The sequence below is a fragment of the Lynx rufus genome, unplaced genomic scaffold, assembly GCF_022079265.1.
Source record: "Lynx rufus isolate CCGP_SWC_20201006 ecotype Redwood Valley unplaced genomic scaffold, mLynRuf1.p SCAF_7, whole genome shotgun sequence".
Lineage (NCBI taxonomy): Eukaryota > Metazoa > Chordata > Mammalia > Carnivora > Felidae > Lynx > Lynx rufus.
In genome coordinates, this window is record NW_025814889.1 from 88,464,080 (window position 1) to 88,489,475 (window position 25,396).

Genomic DNA, 25,396 nt, shown 5'->3' on the forward strand with positions numbered 1-25,396 from the left:
AAAGATTTGTTTTCACTCTCAAAACTGTCAAGTTTGGGGCGCCTGGGTGGCTCAGTCGGTTAAGCGTCCAGCTTCGGCTCAGGTCATGATCTCACGGTCCGTGAGTTCGAGCCCCGCGTCGGGCTCTGTGCTGACAGCTCAGAGCCTGCTTTGGATTCTGTGTCTCCCTTTCTCTCTGACCCTCCCCCGTTCATGCTCTGTCTCTCTCTGTCTCAAAAATAAATAAAACATTAAAAAAAAAACAAAAAAAAACCTGTCAAGATTTAAAGTAAATATACAACAGCCAATGTCTGGCAATAAAGAAGACAAAATAGCAATTAATCAGGGCCCTATTGCTACAGACCTCTGTCAACTCTAATCATCTGTTTAAATTCAGCCCTTGGATTCATGACTACTTGCTCAGAAGTAATGATGGACCCACATTTACATAAATCTGATCAAAGTTCACTCAGTTGTTGATTCTGGGGAATAACTGACTATTTTTGTAAATTCAAATACCTGTATTATTGGCGCATAAACTAGGCAATGATCTTACAGAAGGAGATAGTGAATATCTGTTGTTCATACAAGAGCTAAAAATAGCACCCTAATGAATATATGTCCTATAGGTTACCCTCCAGATGGTGAACACAAATAACAATTCATACTGCTCTTAGATTTCTATGACATATGACCCATACATGAACAGCAAATCCAACTGATCAGCCATAAAACCCCAAATTCATACCTAGATACTGGAGCCTGAACACTGCACATGTAATTTAGCTTATTAGGTTTTTAAAGATGCTATTTTATCATAGGATAATTTGTGTGTGTGTGTGTGTGTGTGTGTGTGTGTGTGTGTATGCACGCACGCATGCTTTATAGCTTTAATGAGGATAAAAGTACCTATCAGGCTTTTCAAACTATTGGGAACCTATAAAATATACTTTTACGAACATTTAGAAACATGGGAACCTGTGTTATACTGAGATTTCAAAAACTGACTCTAAGAAGAATAAAAATTACTGAAAATCCACAAGTATAGCATCACTTTATCTTCCAAAAGTGTCATTCCTCATGGGGTAATATACATGGAATGCCAGGAACTTTAGGGATTATTTAGTCCACCACCACTGTTTTTACAGATGTGGAGTTCAAGATCTGATCTAGAAATTGGCACTTTAAACACAAGGGGTGGGGTGGGGGAAGGGTGGGGACAAGAGTCCAGAAGATGAGTCCTGGAGACTGGCAGATGCTGGACAGGGCACTGGAGCTTCCGGGAAGGAGGACAGAAGGCCTGGCTGGGTAAGTGGCTCTGTTAAAGAGCTAGGAGCTTTGAAGAAAACTAGATTCAAAAATGAGGAGAAGGCCCCAGGGAGCAGCTATATCTATGAAGAGGATAATCCAACATGAAGGTACTCCAGGCCCAGAAATTTGGGTTCTCTTCTCAGTCTGGGGATCATCTGGTGAGAGGTGCTTCCTGAGATGAGGAGCGGGCCTGTTCCCAGGGAGCAAGACACTCTGTCACCTCCCTAGTCATGGAAGGGCTAGAAAAGCAAACTCATTGCAAAGGGCATGGAACTAGACATAAAGCCAAGGGTGGATATGAGTGCAACGGCTGAATTGCTGATTCAGTCTCACTCAGAAGAGAAGGGCATCACCTCCTTACCTGCTCCTCTGTCTCCAAACTAATGCAAGATCCAAAACAGAAAAACAGGCCCAAAGGCCTGCTCCTCAGTGTGAGTCTTAAAAGGCCCCTGGAGATGGAAGATTCCTATGTGCAAGAAGCTCAAACCCTGGCAGGGAGAAGGGAAGGGGAGACAGCAGGGGTGCTGCCTGCGGCTGCCCCCTCGCCCCCAGAGATGCCACCCTGGTCTGTGTGCATGCCCTAGCTGGCTGACCTCCGTGACCAGTACTCCGTGGGCTCCCTGTCACCTGGCTCCCACCTGGGATCATCCACGGGGCAGCCCTGGCAAGAGGCGAGGGTGGAGGTGGGGGATGGAAGAGAAAGAAGTCAAAGTATTTCTTCCCTTTTCTCCTGTAGCTCCTGCCCAGGGGCCCTCACACGTGACCCCACTCTCCTGGGCTCTGCTGGAGCAAGTCCTCTCTGGGTCTTGCAGGCCTCAGGTGTAAAAGTCTTTCTGAGCCCCAGTGCCCCAACCCCAGCCCGACCCCTGTGCGGGGTTCCTTTTACTGCTTCATTCAGTTGACCCACCTGAGTAGGTGTCTGTCTCCTGCTGGGACTCTGACAAGACATTGAGGAATAGAAGCCACGGGATAAACATGGTATCTTATAGACACTTCCATTTACCCAGCAAAACATCATGCTGAAATGGAGATAGCTTATAGAGTTTAATGGAAATCCACATACACATTAAAATAAAACAGACCTTCAAAAGCCATCAATTGTCAAACTCCAAATACTGCTGCCTTGGCAGTTCACTCTCCTTACTCTCTGGAATCTTCAGTGGGAAGACCAGGAAAGGATGATTCCCTCTAGGGAATGAAGACTCCCTCAGGCTGTCCTGCTTTGCAAATGGAAGTCAAAGCTAAATTTCTCCCCTGCTGCCTACTGGAGTTGGTCTTCGGCCAGGAGTCAGTCCTCAGCCATGACCTGAGGTTTGCAGGGAAGGGGAGGCAGTGGGGACAGACCTGGAGCAGGGCCAAGGGCAAGCAGGGATGCTCAAAGAGGCACGTGACCCAGAGACAGGGGACTGAGGGACGAGGGCCTCCTAAGACTGTAGGCTGCAAAGGGAAACCACCCATCCTCTAAGGACGTGTTGCACAGAGTCTAGTACTTTGCTTTCAAAACAAAGAGTCGGTCTTTAGCAGAAAGCCAACCTATGTTGTTACCAAAGGGGACAGGCACGTATGTAATACGTATTAGAACACTTTTCACAAAATCTAGAAGTTTAAAATTCCCTGCGCGTTAAGTGAGGACACATTAGTAATTTAAAATAAAACCCAAATGTATGTTATTCCTGATAATGCTGGATAGATTAGGGGTTAACCAAAATCTCTTGGCCAAAATTCCTTTCAGCTGAGCCCAGAAAAGAGACTAGAGCCTTTAAGGGCTTGTGCACAAAGGGAGAAACTCATGCGATTCTGGGAGGGGACAGAGCAATGTCACTGGGCAGAAGTAGAAGCAGCTACAGAGTCCTCCCCAGTCCCTTCCAAACACTTCCTTCATTTAAAGCCCTCTCCTCCTTCCCCTCTCCTGTTTTATGCCTCTGCTAAGATTTTACTGCAGATCAGGTTCTGAAGTCAAAAAACATTTGTATCCTACCAGCTTAGATTAGCCACAGGGATTAATCCCAGGTATACAGATCAATCACAGGTCTATACATGACCTGCTACTCTGGGCAGGTACGAGACAGCCTTTACCTCTTAATACCAGCCAGATGATTCATCTTAGATGCATTTTATTTACATGGAGAGGGATCATCTTTCTCAATATCTAATCTCAAGCAGCGTTATTTTATTGCCTATCACTATTTTAAAACAGATAAAAATTATGGAAGGCATTAGAGACCAGGAAGAACCAGACAGAGAATGTGCTCACCTGCTATCGCCAGCATTCGCCACATACAGCTTCCCCAAGAGGCAAACCACAATGAGGGCTGTGCAGCCACCAGATATATTATATGAACTCCTCTCTCGTTCTATTTGTAGGTCCTGGAGAAGAAAACAAAGTTAGTGCTGGATTGTACAGGAACTCATATCAAAGACTTTCTTAACCTCATTCCCTTGACACAGCCCTCGGAGTCAGGATGTGCTTCAAAGACGAGACAGGAAAATCGTTAATACTTTTCTACCACCTGAAGAGCATTTAATCACTGAGGTCACTGGCATAAAACTGTCGTCTATTAGCCCATCTGCAGGCCAGAGACAAGAAACAAGGGATGGCAAACGGATCTAATCAGAACAAAAATGAGAAAAGGAAAACCGACTTCAATTCAATAATAAATACCCCAGCTTGTGGAAAATTTAGTCTTTGTATGGAATGCCTGACCTGCCATGTGAGAAATACCATAAATAGGCTGGTAATGCCGACTACTTGGACCTGAGCAATGTTTTTAACCCCAAAGTCTCCAATAAATAGTTTCTTTTTGCAGCCAGATAAGAGAAATGACTTGAAGAATTGTGTCCTCTCTTCAAAGCAGGCAGGAGCCAACCGGTTGCCCTGTCTTACTCATCAAAGCTAGAAGCTTATGAACTCTGATCTGACTTCATTGTCCGACAGCCATGGATTCACAACAAATGTGTGTGTGACACACATTCACAGCCACAGCTGATACTCAAGGAGCACCTCTTCCAGGTCAGGCAGGGTGCGAAGCACCGTACAGAGAGAGTCTCAGCTAATCCTCATAACCGTATTATTAACCTTCATGCCGGGGGGGGGGGGGCAGAAGGGGGGTAACTTGCCTACATTTACCTGGTTGGAGTTTGGATTTCAATGTGATTCTCCTCATCCAAAGCCTATTATCACCTGCCACCTACTGAGGCCCCCACACCCAGAAAATCAACAACAGACCAAGACTTCTCTTGACAAATAGGCATCATCCAAGACACAGGTCTTTGTGAAATTCTGGGTCACTGACAGAAGCATGGATTCTGTGACCCCAGAAACATGTGAGTGGAGTTAGGAAAATAAACTGGATGCTGGCTAAAATAAGGCCAAACACTTCCATGGTAATCTATGGTTGAAGCTGAGGGAGGGAGAAGGAGGACAAGAGGAGATGGGGCCTGGGCCGATTCTGAGGGTCCCCCTGGCAGACCGGGGGCTGGGGCACTTTTTTGGTTCTTAGAAACCCACAGAGTCACAACTCTGCTGCTTCAACCAGCCTCCTCCTGGAAAAGGGGAGGTAATTCAGTAATCTGGCATTTATCAGCAAACGCTCGGCTCCAGAGGCCAGAGGTGGTAACACAAGTTCAAACAAATCACCAGTGAAAAGCTGGAAACAGGGCAAGAGCCTGAGCCAAGGACACAGATGAAGATCAGCATACTGGTAAAAAGGAAGTAGACAAAAAGTACAAAACCAGAATCTGGGAGAAACTAACTTACTTGGGAATCAACTGGGGAAGGGGGAAGGGAGAAGAAAGGCTGGGGAACCACGGGGAGGGGTTAAGAATGTGTGTGTGGGGGGTGGGGGGACGTGGTAGTTTCGAAGAGAAGAAAAGCTGCAGAGAGTCCAGCATGAGGACCGCCTTCAAAGACTGGATCTTACAAATTTACTCAAATTGTGTATAAATTAGTTTCTTAAATGAGTACTGTGAGGATGAAATCAGATGCTATGTGTGAGGGGCTTAGCTGGCCATCCCGATCCTTCCCAGACCCAGAAGCTCCATGACCGGAAGCAGAGACCTCTCTTGCTCACTGCTAGACCCTCAACACCTATGCCAGGCCAGGTAAAAAGATAGTTTAATAAATATCTGTTGAGTGGGCAAATGAAGAAATACCTTTAAAAATGCCTGGGTGTCCAAATTATCTCTTTACCACCTTACCCCTTCCGTGACATGAGAAATGTGTTCCCTGTAATTGACAAAGGAAGAGCTTAGGATGCAAATAAATGCTAAGATTATAATTAAGCAGGAACCCATGCTTCAGTTCAGATGCAGTCAATTGGCAAGAATGAATGAATGGTTATCAGAACCTACACAAGAATGGCAGGAGCCCCGAGGGTGAGGAGAAGGAGCATGAGTATCAGCCAAAGAGACTGTCACAAGGAAGTGAAAGGGAAAGAAAACATCCAGCTGTCAGAAGTTTTGTCTGTTTAACCTCCAAACAATGCATAAAAACAGAACCAACAACCCTATTCACAAAGCAGTTTGCCGATGGATGTATTCCCTTTCTTTCCCATTTAAATAAGTAAAATAAAGCTGATGTTATGATAGATACATATTTCATCAAATTCGTATATACACTGGTGTGTCAAGTCCACACTCAATACGACTATGCTACTGTTTTTAATATACTGGACGGAACTGCTGGGGCTAACAGAAAGTATGTTTTCATATCCAGAATCAACATTTGTTTGAATACCTAATGTCTGAATGAAAGACAATTTTTATTTAAGAAAATCCCTTGAGCACCCAACTGCTTGCATGCTATACATGGAGTGGGGTGTGAATAATGCTTGAAAGACTTAAATCACTCGTGCAATCCAAAAGAAAATGCTATGATACACAGAGCCCAAGTGAAAGCAGCATCCATGGCAAAAATTTCCACTGGGACTCCAACAAGTTCATCCTGCATCACAGGTGTGTTCTGTATCACAGTTAACATTGCCAGAAACTCTGATCCGGAAATTATTTCTTAAAAAAAATCAAGACGAGTGTACGTACGACACCACGATTTTCTGTTACAGCAGAATGCCTATTTGCCTTTCATCTGGAGGAAGATGTTACAGCTAGCTTGCGCAATTAATCCCTTGCTATTACGTTAATAGTGTGATTCAGCATTTTGTTCTAATTGACTTCATCCTTTCTTTCATCTTTTCCTATATTTCAACTACATGCCCTCTGTAGCTCCCCCAGCATAAGGAATGCTAAGTTTGGCAACACTGTCACATAAACAGTGGACTAAAGTCTAGCCATGTTTTGTTCAGGAAACTCTAATAGGTTTACCCTCTATCACCCCCCACCGCTTCTGTGATAATATACACGTGCATGTGTGTGCGTGCAGATACCCTTGCGTGCACACACACACACGTGAATTATGTGTGTGCTCTCTGCGATCACAGTGACTAGGATTTGAAAGATGTGTTTCCACAGACTTCATCCCCCTGAAGGATTCACTGACATTAAAATACACTCTTCTATTTCTTCTAAAACTGGGTGTAACTAGAACATATTCTAAAAATAATTGCTTCCCCTCCCCTCCCTAGAAGCCAAAATAGCACATTTATTTTTTTCCTACACCACCTACTCCTCTTTAAAAGATGTTTCACAAAATCTTAGTACTGAAAGGAACATTAAAGGACCATCTGCATGGTTCTTTTACTACCAGATCAAACATGATAAATGAAGTCAATAAGGATATTTACTGCTGAATTAACTACCCTTCAAACCTTCAACTTTTCCAATTAGCTTAAGCTTCCCACACTCTACATTAAAAATACATAAAAATGTAGAGTTATTATTTTGTAAACCCTCATGTTTGGGTATTTAAAAAAAAAATCAATGAAATCCTGGGAATTACTGCCCACTGCTTTGTGCTAAACAAGAACCTGTCTGGAGTATTTCCCCATTTTAGCTGTCAACAAGACCCAAGACATAACTCTAGAATAACTTGCCAGCAAAACACATGCATATACTATCATTCCTTTTCAAGTGTAATCTAAAAGACCAATTTACACACTCATAATATTCAATTAACAAGATAACTGTTTTACCTGCTCAGTCAAGGGTCCTGCAGACTGCTCAAGATGGCTCAAACAGTCCCTTCTGTTTAGTAGGACTGATTTATCCTGTGTTGTGTGTCTGTCTAAATACTACGTTTAAGCCAGATTTATCTCTAAATCATAAGAACGGATCCAATTTTTAAAGACTTGGGATTTAATTTTCTTTTTGTTTCAAGGAAGGATACTGGCAATGAAGGGAAGTAGCAGAGATGTGTGAAATGAGACTAATTCAGCAGGAAAGAACCGCAAGAAAGAAAATATATTGCTCGGGACGGTTATAATTTGGTTTGAAAGTCCCAGGGATGATGCAGCTTCAGGATCATTCTTTGTTTCCTACCAATTTCAGGTTGCAAAAGGACAGCAACATGAGACAACAGAAGGGAGTGAGTGTTGGGTAGTTTCAACAGGACTTGGCAGCTCCCCATAGATGGGTTAAAACACGGCTCTGAGCACATTGCTAATAGTGTCAGTCACAAATAATAAGATTCTGCATGGTTTTAGTATCTGGGTCTGATTTTGATTTATTCTGGAAACAAGCCAATCTGTCAGCCAGGCAATGAGGAAGGAAAAAACCAATACTGCCTCATATTGCCACCTGCTGGCTGTTTGTGGAATCACATGCTCAATCCTTCTAGGAGGAACTTCCTGTTCTACCAAAACAAAGACAAAACAAAACTCTAGCTTATTAAACACAGAAAGACATGTGTTTAAGAAAGCAGGTCGATAACTTATGATGAATATGCTAATATTTGAAAACAAACTATAAATAAGCTTTGCATTTATCCTCTTTTTCACAATAGTGAAATGAGGTTTTTACCAATAAATCCAAGCTGAGTGCTATTTCCAATCATTAACTCAGTGACAGGAGGATGTATGGTAGTTCTACAACAAAAATATTGCCATTTTCTTCCTTCCTAACAACCAAACTTCTATACTGGCACTGAAAAGGAAAAAGGACAGAATTTTTGAAATTCCTCCTGCCTTTGTCCAGAGCTCAAATTCTATAGCTGGCAGGCTAAAAGGCTCATCTCTGCTGACTTAGGAGAGCAGTGGTCTCCCACAACTCCACCAACAATGGAAGTGATTCCCCTCATGAGTCTGAAAGGCTGGCCATGCAGTCCTGTTCGGGGAGGCTGCGGAAGCAAGAAGACTGACCCCAGGATCTAAAAGACCTTATCTTATCCTCATCCATCATCCTGGGCCCAGCAACAGCCTAAACACAATCGGTGGCAAATCTCAGCTGTTCAAGGAGGCATCGTTACAAAGCACTGTGGGGAAGCAGAATTGAAGTCAGTCAGAAAGTTCCTGAGATTCTGGTCCTTTAGAAGGGAACCATGGTTCATTTTTCCATAGTGGACACAGGAAGAATGGACTACACAGCCTTCTCAGTGTGAAGAAAAATCCAAGATGAGATACAATAAGGGGGCCAAAGGGTAAACGTGCCTCAGCAGGCAAGCACAGTAAGTATTAGAGGCCAGGGGTCAGAGGTCACCTTCACCACAAGCCACATGCTGCGTCAGGCAACCAGAGGATCAAAGAGGAAAGGAAAAGCAGTGCCCTCAAAGAAGCTTACAGTATTTGATGAAACTGTTATCGAGACGATAGCTTGTTCAGAACGTATCTTTCACTTCTGGTAGTCTGTATTTTGGAACGAGGACCTATGTTTTCCTCTAAAGAAGTACTATTTATTCTGGCTTGGGGTTTCTAAATCTTTTACCTGACCCTCTCTTTCAGATCGGTATCAACATGTCACCAACCCACTTAATGTTACTTAGAGCATCAAAATAAATGAGATGTTATATATCTCTATATGCATATAATGTGGGGCTACAAATGCCCCCAGACATATAGTCTAACCTTTTATTTCTAGACTCCCATGGTGTCTAGAAGAATGCTAGCTATAAAATAGAAGCTCAATAAATACTACTAATTGAGAAGGACAATGCAGAGAGAGAGAGAGAGAGAGAGAGAGAGAGAGAGAGAGAGAGAGAGAGAAAGACCAAAGATCTTTGATTCTATGTTGCTGAGCTGCTGTAAATAAAGCAAAACCCCAAGTGAAAGGCAAGCTGTGCCTGTAAAGATATTGCAAGTTACTTCTGAATCTCAGGAAGGGTAGCTGCAAAGGTGTCGTCAGCAAGGCAAATGTGAGGCTGAGATGCTGGGCTTGGGGAATTTTTAGGGATGAAAAGTGTGAGGGAAAGTAAGAGAGCCACAAAGCTGAAATAATTGAATCTTATTTAATACCGACTCTTTCTATTACAGAGGATCAGAACAGCACTGAAATACCTTGAGGATACTGAGAACTAGGAAAGCTAGAAAGTAGCTGGCTACCGTGAGGCAAAAATTTAGGAATGGCCGGGAAATTCCCAGCGTGCCCCACTCTGCAAGGCCAGAGGAGAATCCACCAAGGCCAGGCCAACGAGATAAGGGAATCAGCTGCATGTTGGGCACTTCAAAAAAACCAGTTTGCCCTCAAACACGGACTCTCAAAAATATCCTGTTGAGGGGTACCTGGTGGCTCAGTCAGTCAAACATCTGACTCTTGATTTCAGCTCAGGTCATGATCTCACCGTGCATGAGATGGAGTCCCGGGTCGGGCTCTGTACTCAGAGCACAGAGCCTGCCTGGGACTTTTTGTCTCCCTCTCTCGAAAATTAAATATAAACAAACAAAATAATAAGACATTAAAAATATAATATTGAAAAGGGACAAGGGAACAAGTATTTTATACGAGTTGGCAATGGCCTTCCAGGCCATTAAATTGAAGGTACACTGTATAATTTCTGTGTTGTGGGTTCTGAAACTCGCCGCAAGGAACTTAATGTTTAAGTCAGGCACGTTTCTATGATACTAGAGTCCATTTTTCCCCAAGTCCCTGATGAAGCAAAGAAAAAACAAGAGCATCTTTCTGTAATTAGGGTAAACATAAGTCATTATCCAAGCAGGGACGCTTTTAAGACTAAAAGGGGACAGTATATTAATAATTATTCTGGGCCAACTGACATTAACTGGCTCAGCCCCTAGCTGAACAGAAGGTAGGGCCAACCCTACCAAGCACCCTGCGAACCAAGGAACGATGAGTCTTCTCATTTAATAGGTGAAGCAGGTGGGGCAAAGTCCAGGTAGGCCTCTGGCATACTGGCGACTAGAGAGACAATATGACAAAAACTGAAGTGTGAAGAGGAAGCTGCATGCTGGGAGGAACCGAAAAACAGATATGACTTAAAGCCAAAAATTCATAACGTGGCGCACCGGGGCCTCCACAGGTAGGTTCCCGACCACCTCTCCAATTCACCTTACATCCATCATTCCTACCCTTGACATCAGCTCGTTGCCTTAGGCCCATGTAGGTTCTGATGTAGTTTCCCTGGAACCGGCCTCCTGCGTTCTGTCTGCATTACTCCTCCTCGCCCCCATCCCCAGCATTACTGCCCCAAGGGACCCCTTCACTTCATCTCTTTATAGGGCCCCTAGTTCACCCTGCATTTCTCCACTCAAGGCCCTTCCCACTTCTATTTTGCTCATCTAATACTTACTTGTCTTTGCCTAGTTTGTTCAGTGCTCTTTTCCCAGTTAGGCCTGGCATAGAGTTAGTTCTGATCACTCATTTATTGACTGAATGACATGGGAAAGTGAAATGATCTTTTGCCGACAACGAAGCTTCCAGGGTAAAAATTGCAGGCAATTTAACTGGCTAGTTAAAAGCAGAAAAAATTTAAAAGACAAGAATGAGGCCCTTGACTAAGTATTTTTCTGAATGACCCTCTCATTTCCAGGAGAGTGGTTACTAGTACCCTTGAGGCATTAATGGGCAGAAGCAGCTGGAGACCACTGAGGAGGCCTGCCTCAAAGTGACATTGGCCTCTAGTGGACAGAAGTGGGAATACAGCAGTTGCAAGTAAAAGATGCCCCATGGCATAAGCAATTACAGAAGGAAATGAAAAACCCTACGTTTCTTTTTGTTTTTCACTTCTGTCATGTAAGCGGATTTTTTTCCCTCCCATTAGGAGAGTAACCTACTGTCACATTTTTTACCTCAATTAAATATTTAGCATTCTGAACATCGAGGTCTCTAGACAGCTTCTGTGACAGCTGGTGAGGGAGATTTTATACAGAGCCGCGTAGGAGTCAATTTTACTACCTTGTTTCCTTTTTCCCTGAATAGTCTTTTCCAGCTTCCCGCTGATTTTCTTGGGATCGAAGGCTACCAGACACTCCTGACAAAGAGATGCATTTTAAGCCACCTGCTAATCAAAGGGTAAACATCTGCACGACAAGAAGAGATGCACGCTGACCAAAGAAGGGACAGGTTAAAGTGAGGACAGGGTGCAAACATGAGGTGCGAACACAGGAAACATTCTGCCTTGAAAACAAATCAGATGGGTGGTGCGGTGCAACATTATTTATGTTTCTCCCCTCCTTCGCACACAGACTGATCCTGGACTGTGTGCTGTGTCACATGCTCCGTTCTGCGGAGCTGCTCCTAACCTGTTCCTGCTTCACTGAACAGCTGGTCATCACTTGACTCTCCGGGGTTTTAGGATAATACGGCACGCTCGCTCTACTCCCGTCTTTAGAACATCTCTCAATATTCCTTGCTCTTTACTTGCACGCAGGTTGTTGCTCAGGAAAGAAAAATCTCTGGAGCCACAATAACGGCCTCAGCAGAAAGTGAGCTCAGAAAGGGAAGGGGGTGGCACCGAGGGGTGGCCCCTCACCAGGCGGAGGGACAACAGGGGACACTGTGAGAGCAGCTGCGCACTCTCCCTTTGTGCGCTTTCCCTTTATGTGTTCCCAGGACTGAGGCTGGGAGGGAAGGGGGCTGAACTCTTTGATCAGACACGTCCCAATTTAAATGTACGAACAATCCATGTTCCCCAGGAAAACACGCAATTCTCAGATAGTGACCCCCTGATTCCCCTCCAGCAGTTCCTTTTTTTTTTTTTTTTTTTTTTTTTTTAAGCATTAAGAACCACATGGCCCATCACGGTAAAAGAACTGTCCTCTGATCAGATTGGTACAAGAAAGGTACTTTGGAGCCCTTTACTAAAAGCTGTTTCCCCAAACACCTGTGATTCCTACACATGTATAAGACAGCAACCAGGCTCACATTTCAGTTAAGTGGAATTGTACCACCAGCTGGCATCAGGGAGTCTGCAGAAAGAGAAGCAATCGTAGGTACATTTAAAAAGCCTGTCAGCTCGTACACTATCCCTCCTTCCATCGTTCTCATTTTTGCCAGCACTCAATGCGAGGAACTCTGTCCTTGTGCCAAACCTCTGTTGGGAATGGAGTATCGAACGGAGAAGACCCAAGCGGCGTCCCACAACAAGAGGACAGGTCAGAGACCCGTCGTAGGGAAGCTTCCAAGAAACAAGGCTTTGGTTGAAGGCTTAGGATTCTCTCTCTCCCTCCACCCCCGCCCCCTGCCGCCCCGGGCCCCTCCGCGATACCTACCATTTCCTTGAACGCACTTTCAAGAGCCCCGATGACCAGGCACTCGTGCGGAATCTTCTTCTCCGTAAAGAAGCGCGTGGGCGGGGTGCTGGGGGAGCCCGGGGCCCCCACGCCTCCGCGGAGCGAGGCTGCGCGGGTCAGAGTCCGGCTGTTGGCGGGCGTGTTCTCGGGCTCCTCGCCCAGGCAGGTGGGCGGCAGGACCGCCGAGTTCTTCAGGATCTCCACGATGTCCTGCAGCTGCTCCGTGACGTGGTGCTGCAGCAGGCGGGAGGCCACCACGGCAGCCCCAGACCCCGCGTGACCGTCAAACAGCGACCAGTAGTGACAGGAAACACCCTCTGATTCCTGGGGGAGGGAGGCGACAGGGAGTGAGAACGGCAGTGGCCACCGCCCCAGGCTCACACTGGTGCGGCAAGGCCTGGCGCTCAGCGCGTCACCTCGGTCCTCTGTCTTGGGTTGGCCGACGGTGGGGGGTCGAAACATGGCAACGGTACTCAGGGAAGTGGTCCCGGACTTGTCACTGCCGCTACCCGCCGCCCAAGGGGTGAAGGGGTTCCTGCCTCTCGGCCTGGGGGAGAGGCCGGGCTTCCAGGCAAGCTCGGTTACCACTCTGGGGCAAGATCCACTTTAATCTGATGCGCAGGGGTTTGAGAGGGAACTCCACGCCAAGAGGGAAGTCTTGAGGAGTCCAGCTTTAACCCGTAAGCCTCACCTCTCTTCGCAACCCCAGAGCAACCTTGGCCTCGAGGCTCCGGAGAAAGTGAAGTTCTTTCTGCAGGTTCTTCAAGGGGAAATAAGTAGACCCGTTTTTCCCCTTTAGAGCCTTTTCACTCTCAGATAATTTTGCCCCATCTTCTTTGGTCTACATCCTATATTTTTAGAACATGTTTTCTTCCTTAGACATGCAGTCTAAGATGCAGCCAATTCAAATCTCCTTATTTCCTGCCTCCCTCAGTTTCCCAGCTGGTACACAGCATCTTTGTTTCCTCTCCCTACCCCAAAGCTACGCGTTCCTCATGGTCGCTCATCTACCATGGATTTAGTCTGAGTTATTTCGAGACCATTTCAGATGAACGTTTTTAAGAACCGTGTTTGAATTACATGTACCTAAGATCTCAACTGTAAGATCAGTCAGTAAAGCAGCAGACTCTTGGTTTCCGCTCAGGTCGTGATCTCATAGCTCCTGAGTTCGAGCCCCATGTTGGGCTCTGCACTGACAGCATGGAGTTGGCTTGGGATTCTCTCTCTCCCTCTCTCTCTGCCCCTCCCCCACTCATGCTGTCTCTCAAAATAAACTTTAAAAAATCTTATAGAAAAATAAGAGCTTAATTTATTCAATAGGTAAGATGCATAGGTAATAAAACAGGTAGGGTTTTATTGTGACTACTTGTACTACTAAGCTTATCTGTACCACAGCAATATTGAATCATTTTTCAAGCTAAAGCAATTCAATAAAGTTCTTTTGGTCTATCCTGGAACAGTGCTGGAAGATACTGTATAGTTATGATGACATATGCCATTACTCCATGTGTGCCCTTTAAATTTTGCCTTCATTCAATTCTGTGCCATGTGCTGAGATAAAATAGTTGTTTTTTAGTCAACAAATACTGAGTGTCCCTATGTGACAGGCACAGAGTGGATATTGAGGAAAAACTTGGCTGCAAGAGGTATAGACATGGGCTGATCTTCATAATCCAGTGGGGAAGACAGATACTGATCAAATAATCACCCAAACAAACATAAGATCCCAATTCTGGATCTTGGTGTATGAGGCCAGCTTGCAGAGGGGCACTTTGGAGGAGGCTTCCTGGGGACATGAGGGCTAGGCTAAGAACTGTTTGGAAGTTCACAAGGTAATGAGAGGAGAGACCACCAGGTAGTAGAAAGAACAGGTGCCAAGCCCTTGTGGGAGGAAGGTGCATGAAGAGCGAGAGGAGACTGAACCATGGCCATGTGGCTGAATAGAGGAATGAAGCAGGAAAGACATGAGGCCAGACAGGGACATGGCAGCTAGACCACTCAGTCCTTCCAGGACACATGAAGGACCTTGACTTTAGCCTAAGAGTAACAAAAAGTCATCGACCGAGCTTGGGATGACACACTTGATTTATGTTTCTAAAAGATCACTCAAGCTGTGCTGTGAGGATCAGGAGAGTGAGAGTGAGGATGTCAGTAGAAGGTGAACACCACCCTAAAAAAAGCATTCAAATTCAAGCAGTAACAACTAATGAATGACTCAAAGCACCATACAACAGAGGAAGGAGACTCCCACTCAGAGGGCAGTAGAAAGAACAAGGATGTCAGGATTCCAAGATCTGAGTTCTCATGGCATCTTCAATGCCAATCAGTGGGAGTGGGAGACAGAGCAAGGTCACTGGCTGTGTCACTCCATCCCTGTCACTTACCATCCTTGGGCCATGGTTGCCTAATAAGGGCAGGTGATAGCTACCTTACAGGGAGTGGGGATTTAGCAAGGTTAAAGGGTAATTTATGCCATGTGAGCAACTAAGTAATACATCTCACTCATGTGTCACTTCTACCACTACCAGAACAGTATGGTCTTGGGGAAGTCATTTTCTGACCTTCTGTTCTTCACCAACTTGAGAAGCTCCCCTAGAAGAGTCCAGTGCCCCTGCTAACTCCAAAAGTCCAATATTCAGGAAGTACAGATCCATGGGAACTGGGGGAGCGGGGAAAGAAGTCAGGCCCTGAAGACAGGCCAAGAAGAATGTGGACGGAGTGAGAGCTGATATGGCAGCCAGTCGAGGAAAATACCAGGAGGCTGAGGTCACATGGCTGCCTCTGGTATATGCTCACCTGGTGTCTACTCTCCCTTCTTCCTCGCTATGGATTCTATCTGGGGCAGCCATGTATCTGCCATAGCTCCTCATCAGCCCGGACTCCCTTGCATCTCGGTGTGCCTGTATGACCCTGTGCTGTCTGTCCAGTGAACTACCAGTGGAAGCCTCCTGGGTGGAGCTTCTGGGAAAGCTATTATTTTCCTGATGAAAGGGATGACTCAAGTGGCCTGACCTTTTGCCTCACCCCTACACCTTTCTTCCTGCCTGGGTCACAGAAGCAACACCGGGAGGCAGAATAACCCTCTTGCAAAAACGGCTGAAAGCTGTAGCTCAGTGTGGGGGGACAGGAAGTCTAAAGGAGCCCGAGCCCTTGGGGTCTCGCTTGGGATGGTGCACAGGCCCTGAACAGCCTGCCTTCTGGGCTCTGTGTCATGTGGGCTTCGTGACGTTTTGATAAGCTGCGGTTGCTCGTTTCTGTAACAGGAGCTGGGAACACAGAGGTGAAAGGATGTATGTGTTATCTAGTATCCTGGGAGTTGGGGCATGGGTGGCAGGAAGGAGGAGTGTGAGATAAGGAAGGCGGGTGCACGTGCACGTGCACGCGTGCACACACACACACACACACACACACAGACACGCACACGGAATTACAAGTAGGCGAAATGGCTATCTACCAAGAATAAAACTGAACCTCTTGGAAAATGTTCTTAATTTAGGGCATCTGTAGCTAGAATGGAGTCAGTCTATGAATCTATATTTTCACAAGCCTCTGCAATGTAGCATTTCCTCTTATTATGAGTGCGAGGCAACAAAGCACTGCGGGGTGAGCAGTTCCTGTGACTGGTCACCAATAGAAATAATGCACTGTCATTCCACACATCCTGGATTATTGTTTATGCTCATCATTACTTCTCAATGATAGCAGTTATTAAACTCCCCACTAGCTCTCATCATCTGCTGCATTAGTAAAGTACATATTGCCATATTATATCCTCACACCGAGGGGAAAGTGGCAAAAGAAAAGTATTTCTTGCTTATCGCATCTAATTCTCCAAAGGTCCTGAGGCTGCCTGGGAAAAACACGCACACAAAGTCCTTCTGCACCCAATTCAAATGGAAACTCAGCAAACATCTTTAAGGAAGCTGTGGCTGGAGCCAGTGAGGGATGAAATAGGAATGACTGTGTCCGTGTCCGGGTACAGATTCTGTTACACCCAACGTATCCTGTTTCTAGAGTCATAATTTGAATCAAAGAAGATCAAACCCCGTGAAATAATGATGCTACTTTTTTTTCATATTTATTTTTGAGAGAGACAGACAGTGAGCTGGGGAGGGGCAGAGAGAGATGGAGACACAGAACCTGAAGCAGGCTCCAGGCTCTGAACTGTCAGCACAGAGCCTGACACGGGGCTCGAGCCCATGAACTGTGAAATCATGACCTGAGCCAAAGTCGGACGCTTAGCCAACTGAGCTGCCCAGGGGCCCCAATGCTACTACCGTTTTTAAAAAGCAACTATGGGGGCGCCTGGGTGGCGCAGTCGGTTAAGCGTCCGACTTCAGCCAGGTCACGATCTCGCGGTCTGTGAGTTCGAGCCCTGCGTCAGGCTCTGGGCTGATGGCTCGGAGCCTGGAGCCTGTTTCCGATGCTGTGTCTCCCTCTCTCTCTGCCCCTCCCCCGTTCATGCTCTGTTTCTCTCTGTCCAAAAAAAATAAATAAAAAACGTTGAAAAAAAAATTAAAAAAAAAAAAAAAAGCAACTATGAAATATTTCTGACAAGTAATCCAGCCATTTCCTTCAACAAGGCAAAGCATTCTGAAGGCGTTGCAACAGCAACCAGTTGACACATATCTGGGCAATTTTTAAGCAAGTCAAGAGAAACCCTGATTCGGGGCTTTTCTGAAGCAGGGCCCAGAAGCACTCGACACCCTGCTTTCAAGAACACCTTTGCACAGCAGTTGTAGAAACTCTGGTACAGCTCATTTTTAAAATGCAATTAATAATTTGCACAGCTAAAACTTATAAGACATATTTTTTTCCACCAAGAGTTTATTTCTTGCTAAAGACGGAATAAATCTAGCCCTTGATGCAGGCACTAACCTGGGACCAGTATCTCTGAAGGCGGGCCCCTACCACTGAACTTTTATAAAGCTCCCCAGGGGATTCTAAAGACAGGCCAGAACTGAGAACCCCTGGTCTAATAGAGAGGGGGCCACTCAACAGTCAGGAAACCCTCATCCTGGTCTCACATCTGTCATCAGGTCTCCATGTGATTTTGCATGAGTCAGTTACATCTCCCTGAACTGACCAGACCCGCAGCATCCAAACTGTGTTTCTTGGTTCTTAAGTGGGATCTTAGGGAAGAGGAAGTTAAGTGGGTGTTTAACTGATTATTCCTCTATTAATTCAACCAGAGCAACACAGATTTGTCAGCTGTAAACATCAGGGTTTTGCAAAAGATTTGGGACAAAAGACTTCAACGATTTAAAACCATTTTTGAGGAGCACCTGGGTGGCTCAGTTGGTTAACCAGACCACTTTGGCTCAGGTCATGACCTCACGGTTCATGAGTTCAAGCCCTGCATCGAGCTGGATGCTGTCAGTAGAACCTGCTTCAGATCCTCTCCCTCCCTCCCTCCCTCTCTCTCTTTCTAAAAAACAAACATTTTTTAAAAAAGCCATTTTGAAAGGGGCACCTGGGTGTCTCGGTTAAGCATCTGACTTTGGCTCAGGTCATGATCTCGCGGTCTGTGAGTTCGAGCTCCACGTTGGGCTCTGCGCTGACAGCTCAGAGCCTGGAGCCTGTTTCAGATTCTGTGTCTCCCTCTCTCTCTGACCCTCCCCCATTCATGCTCTCTCTCTGTCTCAAAAATAAATAAAAACATTAAAAATTTTTTTAAATAAAAAAAACCCATTTTGAAAGCCTTTGAACTAGGTAAAACCAAGTTCATCAAGAGATTTCAAAATCCTCAGTGTCCTTCTATGGCAGGAAACTTAGAGCAAGCGATATGTTATTTGGGAAACTACAACCACAAAGCAGGCCCTCCCCACATACTCTAGATGCCAAGTCAGCTCTGAAAGCCTCAGAGACCATACAGTCCTAGAAACATCGAGTTACAGGGCTAGAGAACCCTTCCCATCTTTTAACAAACCTTACGTGGCAGGCAATATTCTAAATGCTTTACAGATATTAGCTCACTTAACCCTACCACAATCCATCCTATGAGTAGCTACTCTAGGAGGTGTGGTTATTATTCCCATTTTATAGAGAGGGAAAAGGGAGGACAGAGAGTGTAACTGTTTGAAGTTCCCACCTATTAAGGAAAGCAGCTGGGAGCAGGCTCCCCACTCTGAGCCATCAACCCCTGTGCTATGCTAAGCTAAACCCCCCCCCCAACACACACACTTCCCACCCCAGAGGGAACACTTGCTCTAATGAACACCTGCCACTATGATCTGCTTCTACCCTCTGCAACCTGAGCTGTAACCAGTTATTTTTTTCTAAAACACAATATCTGACCATATTTCTTTAGCCAGCCTAACCTCCTCCTCCAGTCTAGGAGCCCCCAGGGTGCCATCCCTGATGTCTCTCTCTTCCCGTTCTGTCACTCCAAATCCCACCCACCAAGCCATGGCATTTGCAGCTCATCACAAACCACAGTAGTTTCCTTGGTGCACCTGTGAGATTCCCAGGGCCCAAGATCTAGGCTGCCGAGATCAGGACGGCTGACAAGGAGCGAGAGAGGGCACTGGGGATGGGGAGTAACCCCACTCCAACCTTTGCCTGACCCCCACCTATCTCTTAGTCCTCATCTTAAGTATCACCTCCTCCAGGAAGCTCCCACTGCACCCTGGGCCCAACCCTACCACAGCATTCATCAAACTGTGCATGTCTGTCTGATCACCTGCTTGAGCAGTGATAAACTAAAAGAATATTCTGGAAAAAGGGAGCAATGGTCAGGCAACGCAGGTGAAAAGGGGACTCTATGTGGCCCATGTGGACATCGGCCTGATTAAGACCGACCTTGAGAGCTTGGTCAGGTTGGGGTGGGATTCTGGAGTCAGGGCAGACCAAGGAGCTTCAATCTGAAATGCCTCTGTACCGAGGAGCAAGGTGACAGCGGGCTTAAGAGGTGCCAGTCCCATGGCCTTCTACAGTGCACTGCAAGACGGAAGCATTAGAGAGGCTCACAGAGAACTGTCCTGAGGCAAAGAGGGCAGAGAGGAGGAATCAATGGGCCTGGAGAGGAGATTAATGATTTCACAAGACATTGCAAAGATCAGGATGAGGCTGCAATGGGCTGTACGGTGTCTGGAATGGAATCAAGATCGTAACAGAGAATACAGATCTACTTTTGAAAGTGGCACGATCAGACAGGATGTGCCATGCATTTATTTTGAAAAGGATACAAGGACCCCCTTCACCCTCACCCTCTTCTTCATTCACAACAATGTCATCAAATGCCATCAGGTAGGAATGTGTGGTTTGGTGCATAAAGTCTGATCTGAGAACCTTGAGGAAAGAACAATTCCTAAATGTCACACCAGCATCGAGGGCCTACGTGAACGTCAGGGGTGAATCTACAGGGGAGGTCTGCAAGATCACAGTAGTGTGAACACGGTGTTTTTAAAATGTCTCAAAATCTTCAATTTAACTGCAAATACATCTCTGTTTCGTCACCGCACAGAATAGAACCTTCAATGACTCCCCAGTGCCCTGGGTCTCCTAGAGGCTCACATGGCTTATGGGCCCCACATGATCTGGTTGCTACTCCTCTCCAATGCCCTCCCTTGCTCCTTGTCAGTTGTCCTGATCTAGGCAGCCTAGCCCTAGGCCCTGGGAATCTCACAGGTCTGCCAGGGAAACCAAAGGGAAAAGACACTGCCCTCTCTGGCTGTACCTGACTCACTGAGCCCCATCGCCCTACCGGACCAGGTTGAAACACACACGCATGTAATTCTAAGCCTTAGAGGCTTTTTGTTTTCCCCCAAAGAAAAAACAAACAAACTTGCACCGTATTCCTCTCCCCAGAGGGTTGAACTGTTGAAAACCACACACTTTCTTCAGCTCCTGTGCCCTGCTGGGATGTCCAACCCACTACTGCTAGTTAGGCATGCTGGTAGGAACAGGCAGAGCTGTGTTCTCCACCTGCCTGACTCAAGCAAAGGTACCAGAAGAGGAAGGGAAGGGAAGGCAAGGCCACAGCTCCTTTCAACGTCCTCTGCACCCACCCACCATCACCACCACACACCCCACATGCTTGGTCACTTTACAAGCAAGGACTCTCTCTCCAGTTTGGTATCAGCTCAGAGAGTAACATTTTGAGTCTATATGGTACATACACAGGATTCTGAGTCTTACACGATCTAAGGGTCCAAAGGTAACTTTGTCACTGGTGTCAGTATACCAACGTATCACGATTATTATTTTTTAACTTTGAAAGTTACTGTTACTTAAAAAATTTTTTTAATGTTTATTTTTGAGAGAGCATGAGCAGAGGAGGGGCAGAGAGAGAGGGAGACACGGAATCCCAAGCAGGCTCCAGCCTCTGAGCTGTCAGCACAGACCCGATGCGGGGCTCAGACTCACAAACCGAGAGATCATGACCTGAGCCAAATCAAACGCTTAACTGACTGAGCCACCCAGGTGCCCCAGCAGAATCATTTTGAAAGCTGGGTAATTTATATGCCCTTTCAAAGGAGCGAATACAAACAAATCCTATCTCCTGTGATATGTCTTAGCACGGAAAGAGCACAGACTTTAAATCAAGACAAACCTGGGTTCTGGAATTTACTACCATGTGATTTTGGGCACATTTCTTAACTCCTCTCACCAGTTTCCTTATTTAAAGAACAAGATGAAACTAGGACACAGTAAGGATTCATTCATAATACATGTCTCAGAGTCTCCTCTCCTAGGTGCTGGGCTTATGCTGAGCACTGGGGACGTAGCACAGAAGAAGAAAAGGCCATGGTTCCCAAACTTTTGAGGCTAACAGTCTAGAACGTGACCAGGTAGTCACAAGTGTGCTAGAAGGGGAAGTGTGTGGTGCCACAGGAGTGGATAATATGTATTAAATGTGCAGACGGTAACGGGGTATGCGAGGGGGAAAGAGACTATAAAGAGATAACGTGAGGAAGTGATCTGTAGTGATGGGAATTTTGTACCCTCATTGTGGTGATGCTTACCTGAATCTATACATATGTTCAAATTCTGAAACTACACACCAAAGGTTAATTATACATATAACCTTTTTAATGTTTATTTTTGAGAGGGAGAGAGAGTCAGAGCATGAGCAGGGGAGGGGCAGAGAGAAAGGGAGACCCCGAATCTGAAGCAGGCTCTAGGCTCCGAGTCGTCAGCACAGAGCCGGACACGGGGCTCGAACTCAGAAACCGTGAGACCGTGACCTGAGCCGAAGTTGGACGCCTAACGGACTAAGCCACCCAGGCGCCCCCATATAATTTTTAAAATAATAAGATGTATAGCAGTGTCCAGGATATAAAAGAACAAACAAAACTAGAATAGTAACTAGTTGGCACTATTAAGTGGCCTGGGGGCATATGTGCAGGCAGGGAGCAAGCAGTAAGAGTCCCTGTAACCAGGGAGACAAAGCTGCACACTTTAGCTCCTTACTTTCAACTCGGCCAGATGAGGTGCTCATCAGCTTCCGTTACTTCTATTCTTCTTAAATTACTTCCCCTATGAGAAATCTAAGTTCTACAGACACCTAATGATTACCCACCACGTTTCATCTCCACCACACCATCATAAAACGGGCATCATTATCCCATTTTACCTATGATTTAAGCAGGACACAGTTAAGTAACTGTCCTGCTATGTGGTAATGCCACAATACGAACCCAGTCCTTTAAAGTCCAAATTAAGTCATCTTTCCAATTTCTTCGTACATACAAGTTTGTGTCATTATCTCCCTGGCTTCTGTTACTCTGTAGCATTTAGCACTTCAACACTATTTTACTTTGTTGCTTATTTGTAATTGCGTACACATCCTGGGCCATCACCCCCAGAAGATTACCAAAGCTTCTGACAAGTGGCCCAGCATTAATCTCTGGTAGTATCGTAAAATGCTGCTGGGGTACCAGCCCAGGATCAAAGTTCTACATCTGAAAAATCAACCCTCTCAAATTTAGAGTAACATGCTCTGGACACAGTATGTTTCAAAATTACTAATATCATGACAAATGTCTACCTTGCTTTCGCTCCACTTTAAGAAAACCAATATCAAGCCCTTTCCTGACTTACCACACACTTAAATTTTGCAGCAATCGTTTACATCTTACAAAAGAATAACTCTGAAGCAGTTTCCAGTTGCATTCTGATTTACTGCACCCCCTCCCCCCCCCAAAAAAAGGAAAAAAAAGAATAAATTAGTCTTGGAGCACCTGGGTGGCTCAGTCAGTTAAGCAGTCAACTCTTGATTTCAGCTCAGGTCATGATCTCGCAGTTCATGAATTCAAGCTCTCTCGATCTCTGTGCTGTAAGCTTTGGGTTCTCTGTCTCCCTCTCTCTCTCTGTCCCTGCCCCGCTTGTGCTCACTCTCACTTTCAAAAATAAATAAGCTTTAAAAAATTAAGAGAAGTCTTGTATGTAATTTACAACACACACACACACACACACACTCCCAATCCCTCTTCGGGAATAGATCTATACCCAAATCAAAGGAAGATTTCGGAAGGTGACCAATTGAGAGCTTACAGTTCACAGTTTCTCTTTCAGGAATGAAGTGGGCGCAGTGTTACATCCTTCTTTTTCAAAAGTTGTAGAAACCGATTTTTATAATATTTGCTTATTTCCTTTTCCCCATTTTCATGATCATCTAGAAGGCCAGAACTTAAATTAATGAGTTCTAACTGGGAAGGGCTCCCTGGGCCTTTGAACAAATAGAAGGTTGCTCCAAATAGAAATGTAGCTACTGAGCCAGCTACGGACATAATTTCTGATACAAGCAGCTTGCATCCATTCAGGGTCAGGGATAATTACAGCACAGCTAATCAGGGGTGCCAAAAACCGGCACCCCAACTCTGAGGAACCACAGGCAAAAGAGCCTTTGTGAGTCATCTGGAAGGCGGTGGAGAAGCCCCCCCGCCCCCCTTATGGCATGCTCACAAAAAAAGGGGAGATTCTAGACAAAACCTCAGACATTTCCTGTGGAGCCTAAGAGAAGGCTGAGATGGGAGGCAGGAAACACAAAGAAAACCAAGGAATGAGGCTTGACACATGTGGATCTGTGTGAAGATGCCAGGGCCCTCCACTCCTACTCCCTGCACGGGGCTCCAACTGTGTACAAGCCCTTTCTCAGCCCTCCCCCACCCCCCCCCACCCCCACCCCACGACGGAGCACGCAAAGCTTAGGGGGAGTTAAAAAATGCTCAGCTAGCATGTAAGAGGAAAATGATAATTTTTTTCATGTGTTTTCTCCTAAAGCTGGAGAAGAACCTCAGCTTTGCCAGTGTTTCTCCTAGAGACTGCCACTGGCGCCCTCACGTGGTGTGTAAGTACATACAACTTTGTGTTGTCTCAAGCATGGAACAGTGGTGCCCTCACGCATACACTGGCTCTGGCATATTGTAACTCATTGCTTGATACGTGTGCCCCCAACTGAGTGGTCTTGTGCATTATATGACTAAGTTTTTAACTAAACCATCCCTCACCAAGTGGACAACAGGTTTTTAAAAAAATTCCTGCATAGAAACAGATGGAAAACATGACAAATAAGAACATGTCACAGCTGGCACATCTTACCCCAAGTAATGAAAATCTAGTCACATCTGACAACAGCAATCATCATTCTAATCAAAAGTATCTGACATGCTCAAAGAGACAGATGAAATATGGAATTATACTTGCTATTGTTCATGATGAATTCTGCCTTGAGGTATTAGCTAATGGGAACATGAAGTCTTTGCTCTTGGCAAGACAATAAATGAGTTACTGTGGGGAAAACAGAACAATGCCTGGCATATAATAAGAACCCCATGATTGGTAGCTGTTGTTATTTTAAAATGTCTTTTCATCTTTACTGCCTTTAAATTATTTTAAAAATATTTAATATACTTTTATAATTACTAATTACATGTATGGATATCTAGTAGTATAGTTACATATCATTAAATTTGTTGGGGGTACATACTCAAGAAATTGTCATAGTCTTCAAAATAAGTTTTTAAAATGTTTTTTATTTTTGAGAGTGAGAGAGAGAGAGAGAGAGAGAGAGAGAGCGCGCGTGCACAAACGGGAGGGGCAGAGAAGCAGACAGAATCCCAAGCAGGCTCTGAGCTGTCAGCGCAGATCCTGAGGTAGGGCTCCAACTCACAACCTGGGAGATCATGACCTGAGCTGAAGTGGGACACTTAACAGACTGAGCCAGCCAGGTGCCCCTCGAAAAATGGTCTTTAACTGATGGTTTGCAGACTGCTACTCTAGATAGTTTTCAAGGGAAATAAGTGGTGTCTCCTCTTACCTGTCTTCCCTGAAGATAAAAGCAACTCAGCTCATTCGATACACGTATTCCCTTCCCTACACCAACCAGTTCTGGAATTCAGAAAATCTAAGGACGGGCCATGTGCACAATAGGAAGTGAGTACCAGAAAGGTGGAAATCCCACTTTGGGTTAAATCCCATGGTTGATCTTACACAAGGCTTAATACGAGCACAGGATATGCTTTCTTCCTCCCTCCTTTCTTCCAGCCGAAGGAGGACCACTCCCGCTGGGCCATCAGAGAGTTGCCATA

General features: G+C 45.5%; 1 protein-coding gene across 1 annotated transcript in view; it reads right to left on the reverse strand.

The window, feature by feature from the left end:
• The window catches only part of PPM1H (protein phosphatase, Mg2+/Mn2+ dependent 1H), a 258,509-nt gene that overhangs the window by 117,230 nt on the left and 115,883 nt on the right, over nt 1-25,396 (reverse strand). Inside the window, exons 3-4 of the mRNA XM_047065106.1 lie at nt 12,843-13,187; nt 3,545-3,657 (exon numbers count right to left, since the gene is read on the reverse strand). Of these exons, the coding sequence (XP_046921062.1) occupies nt 3,545-3,657; nt 12,843-13,187 (458 nt within the window). The remainder of the gene's footprint in view (nt 1-3,544; nt 3,658-12,842; nt 13,188-25,396) is intronic.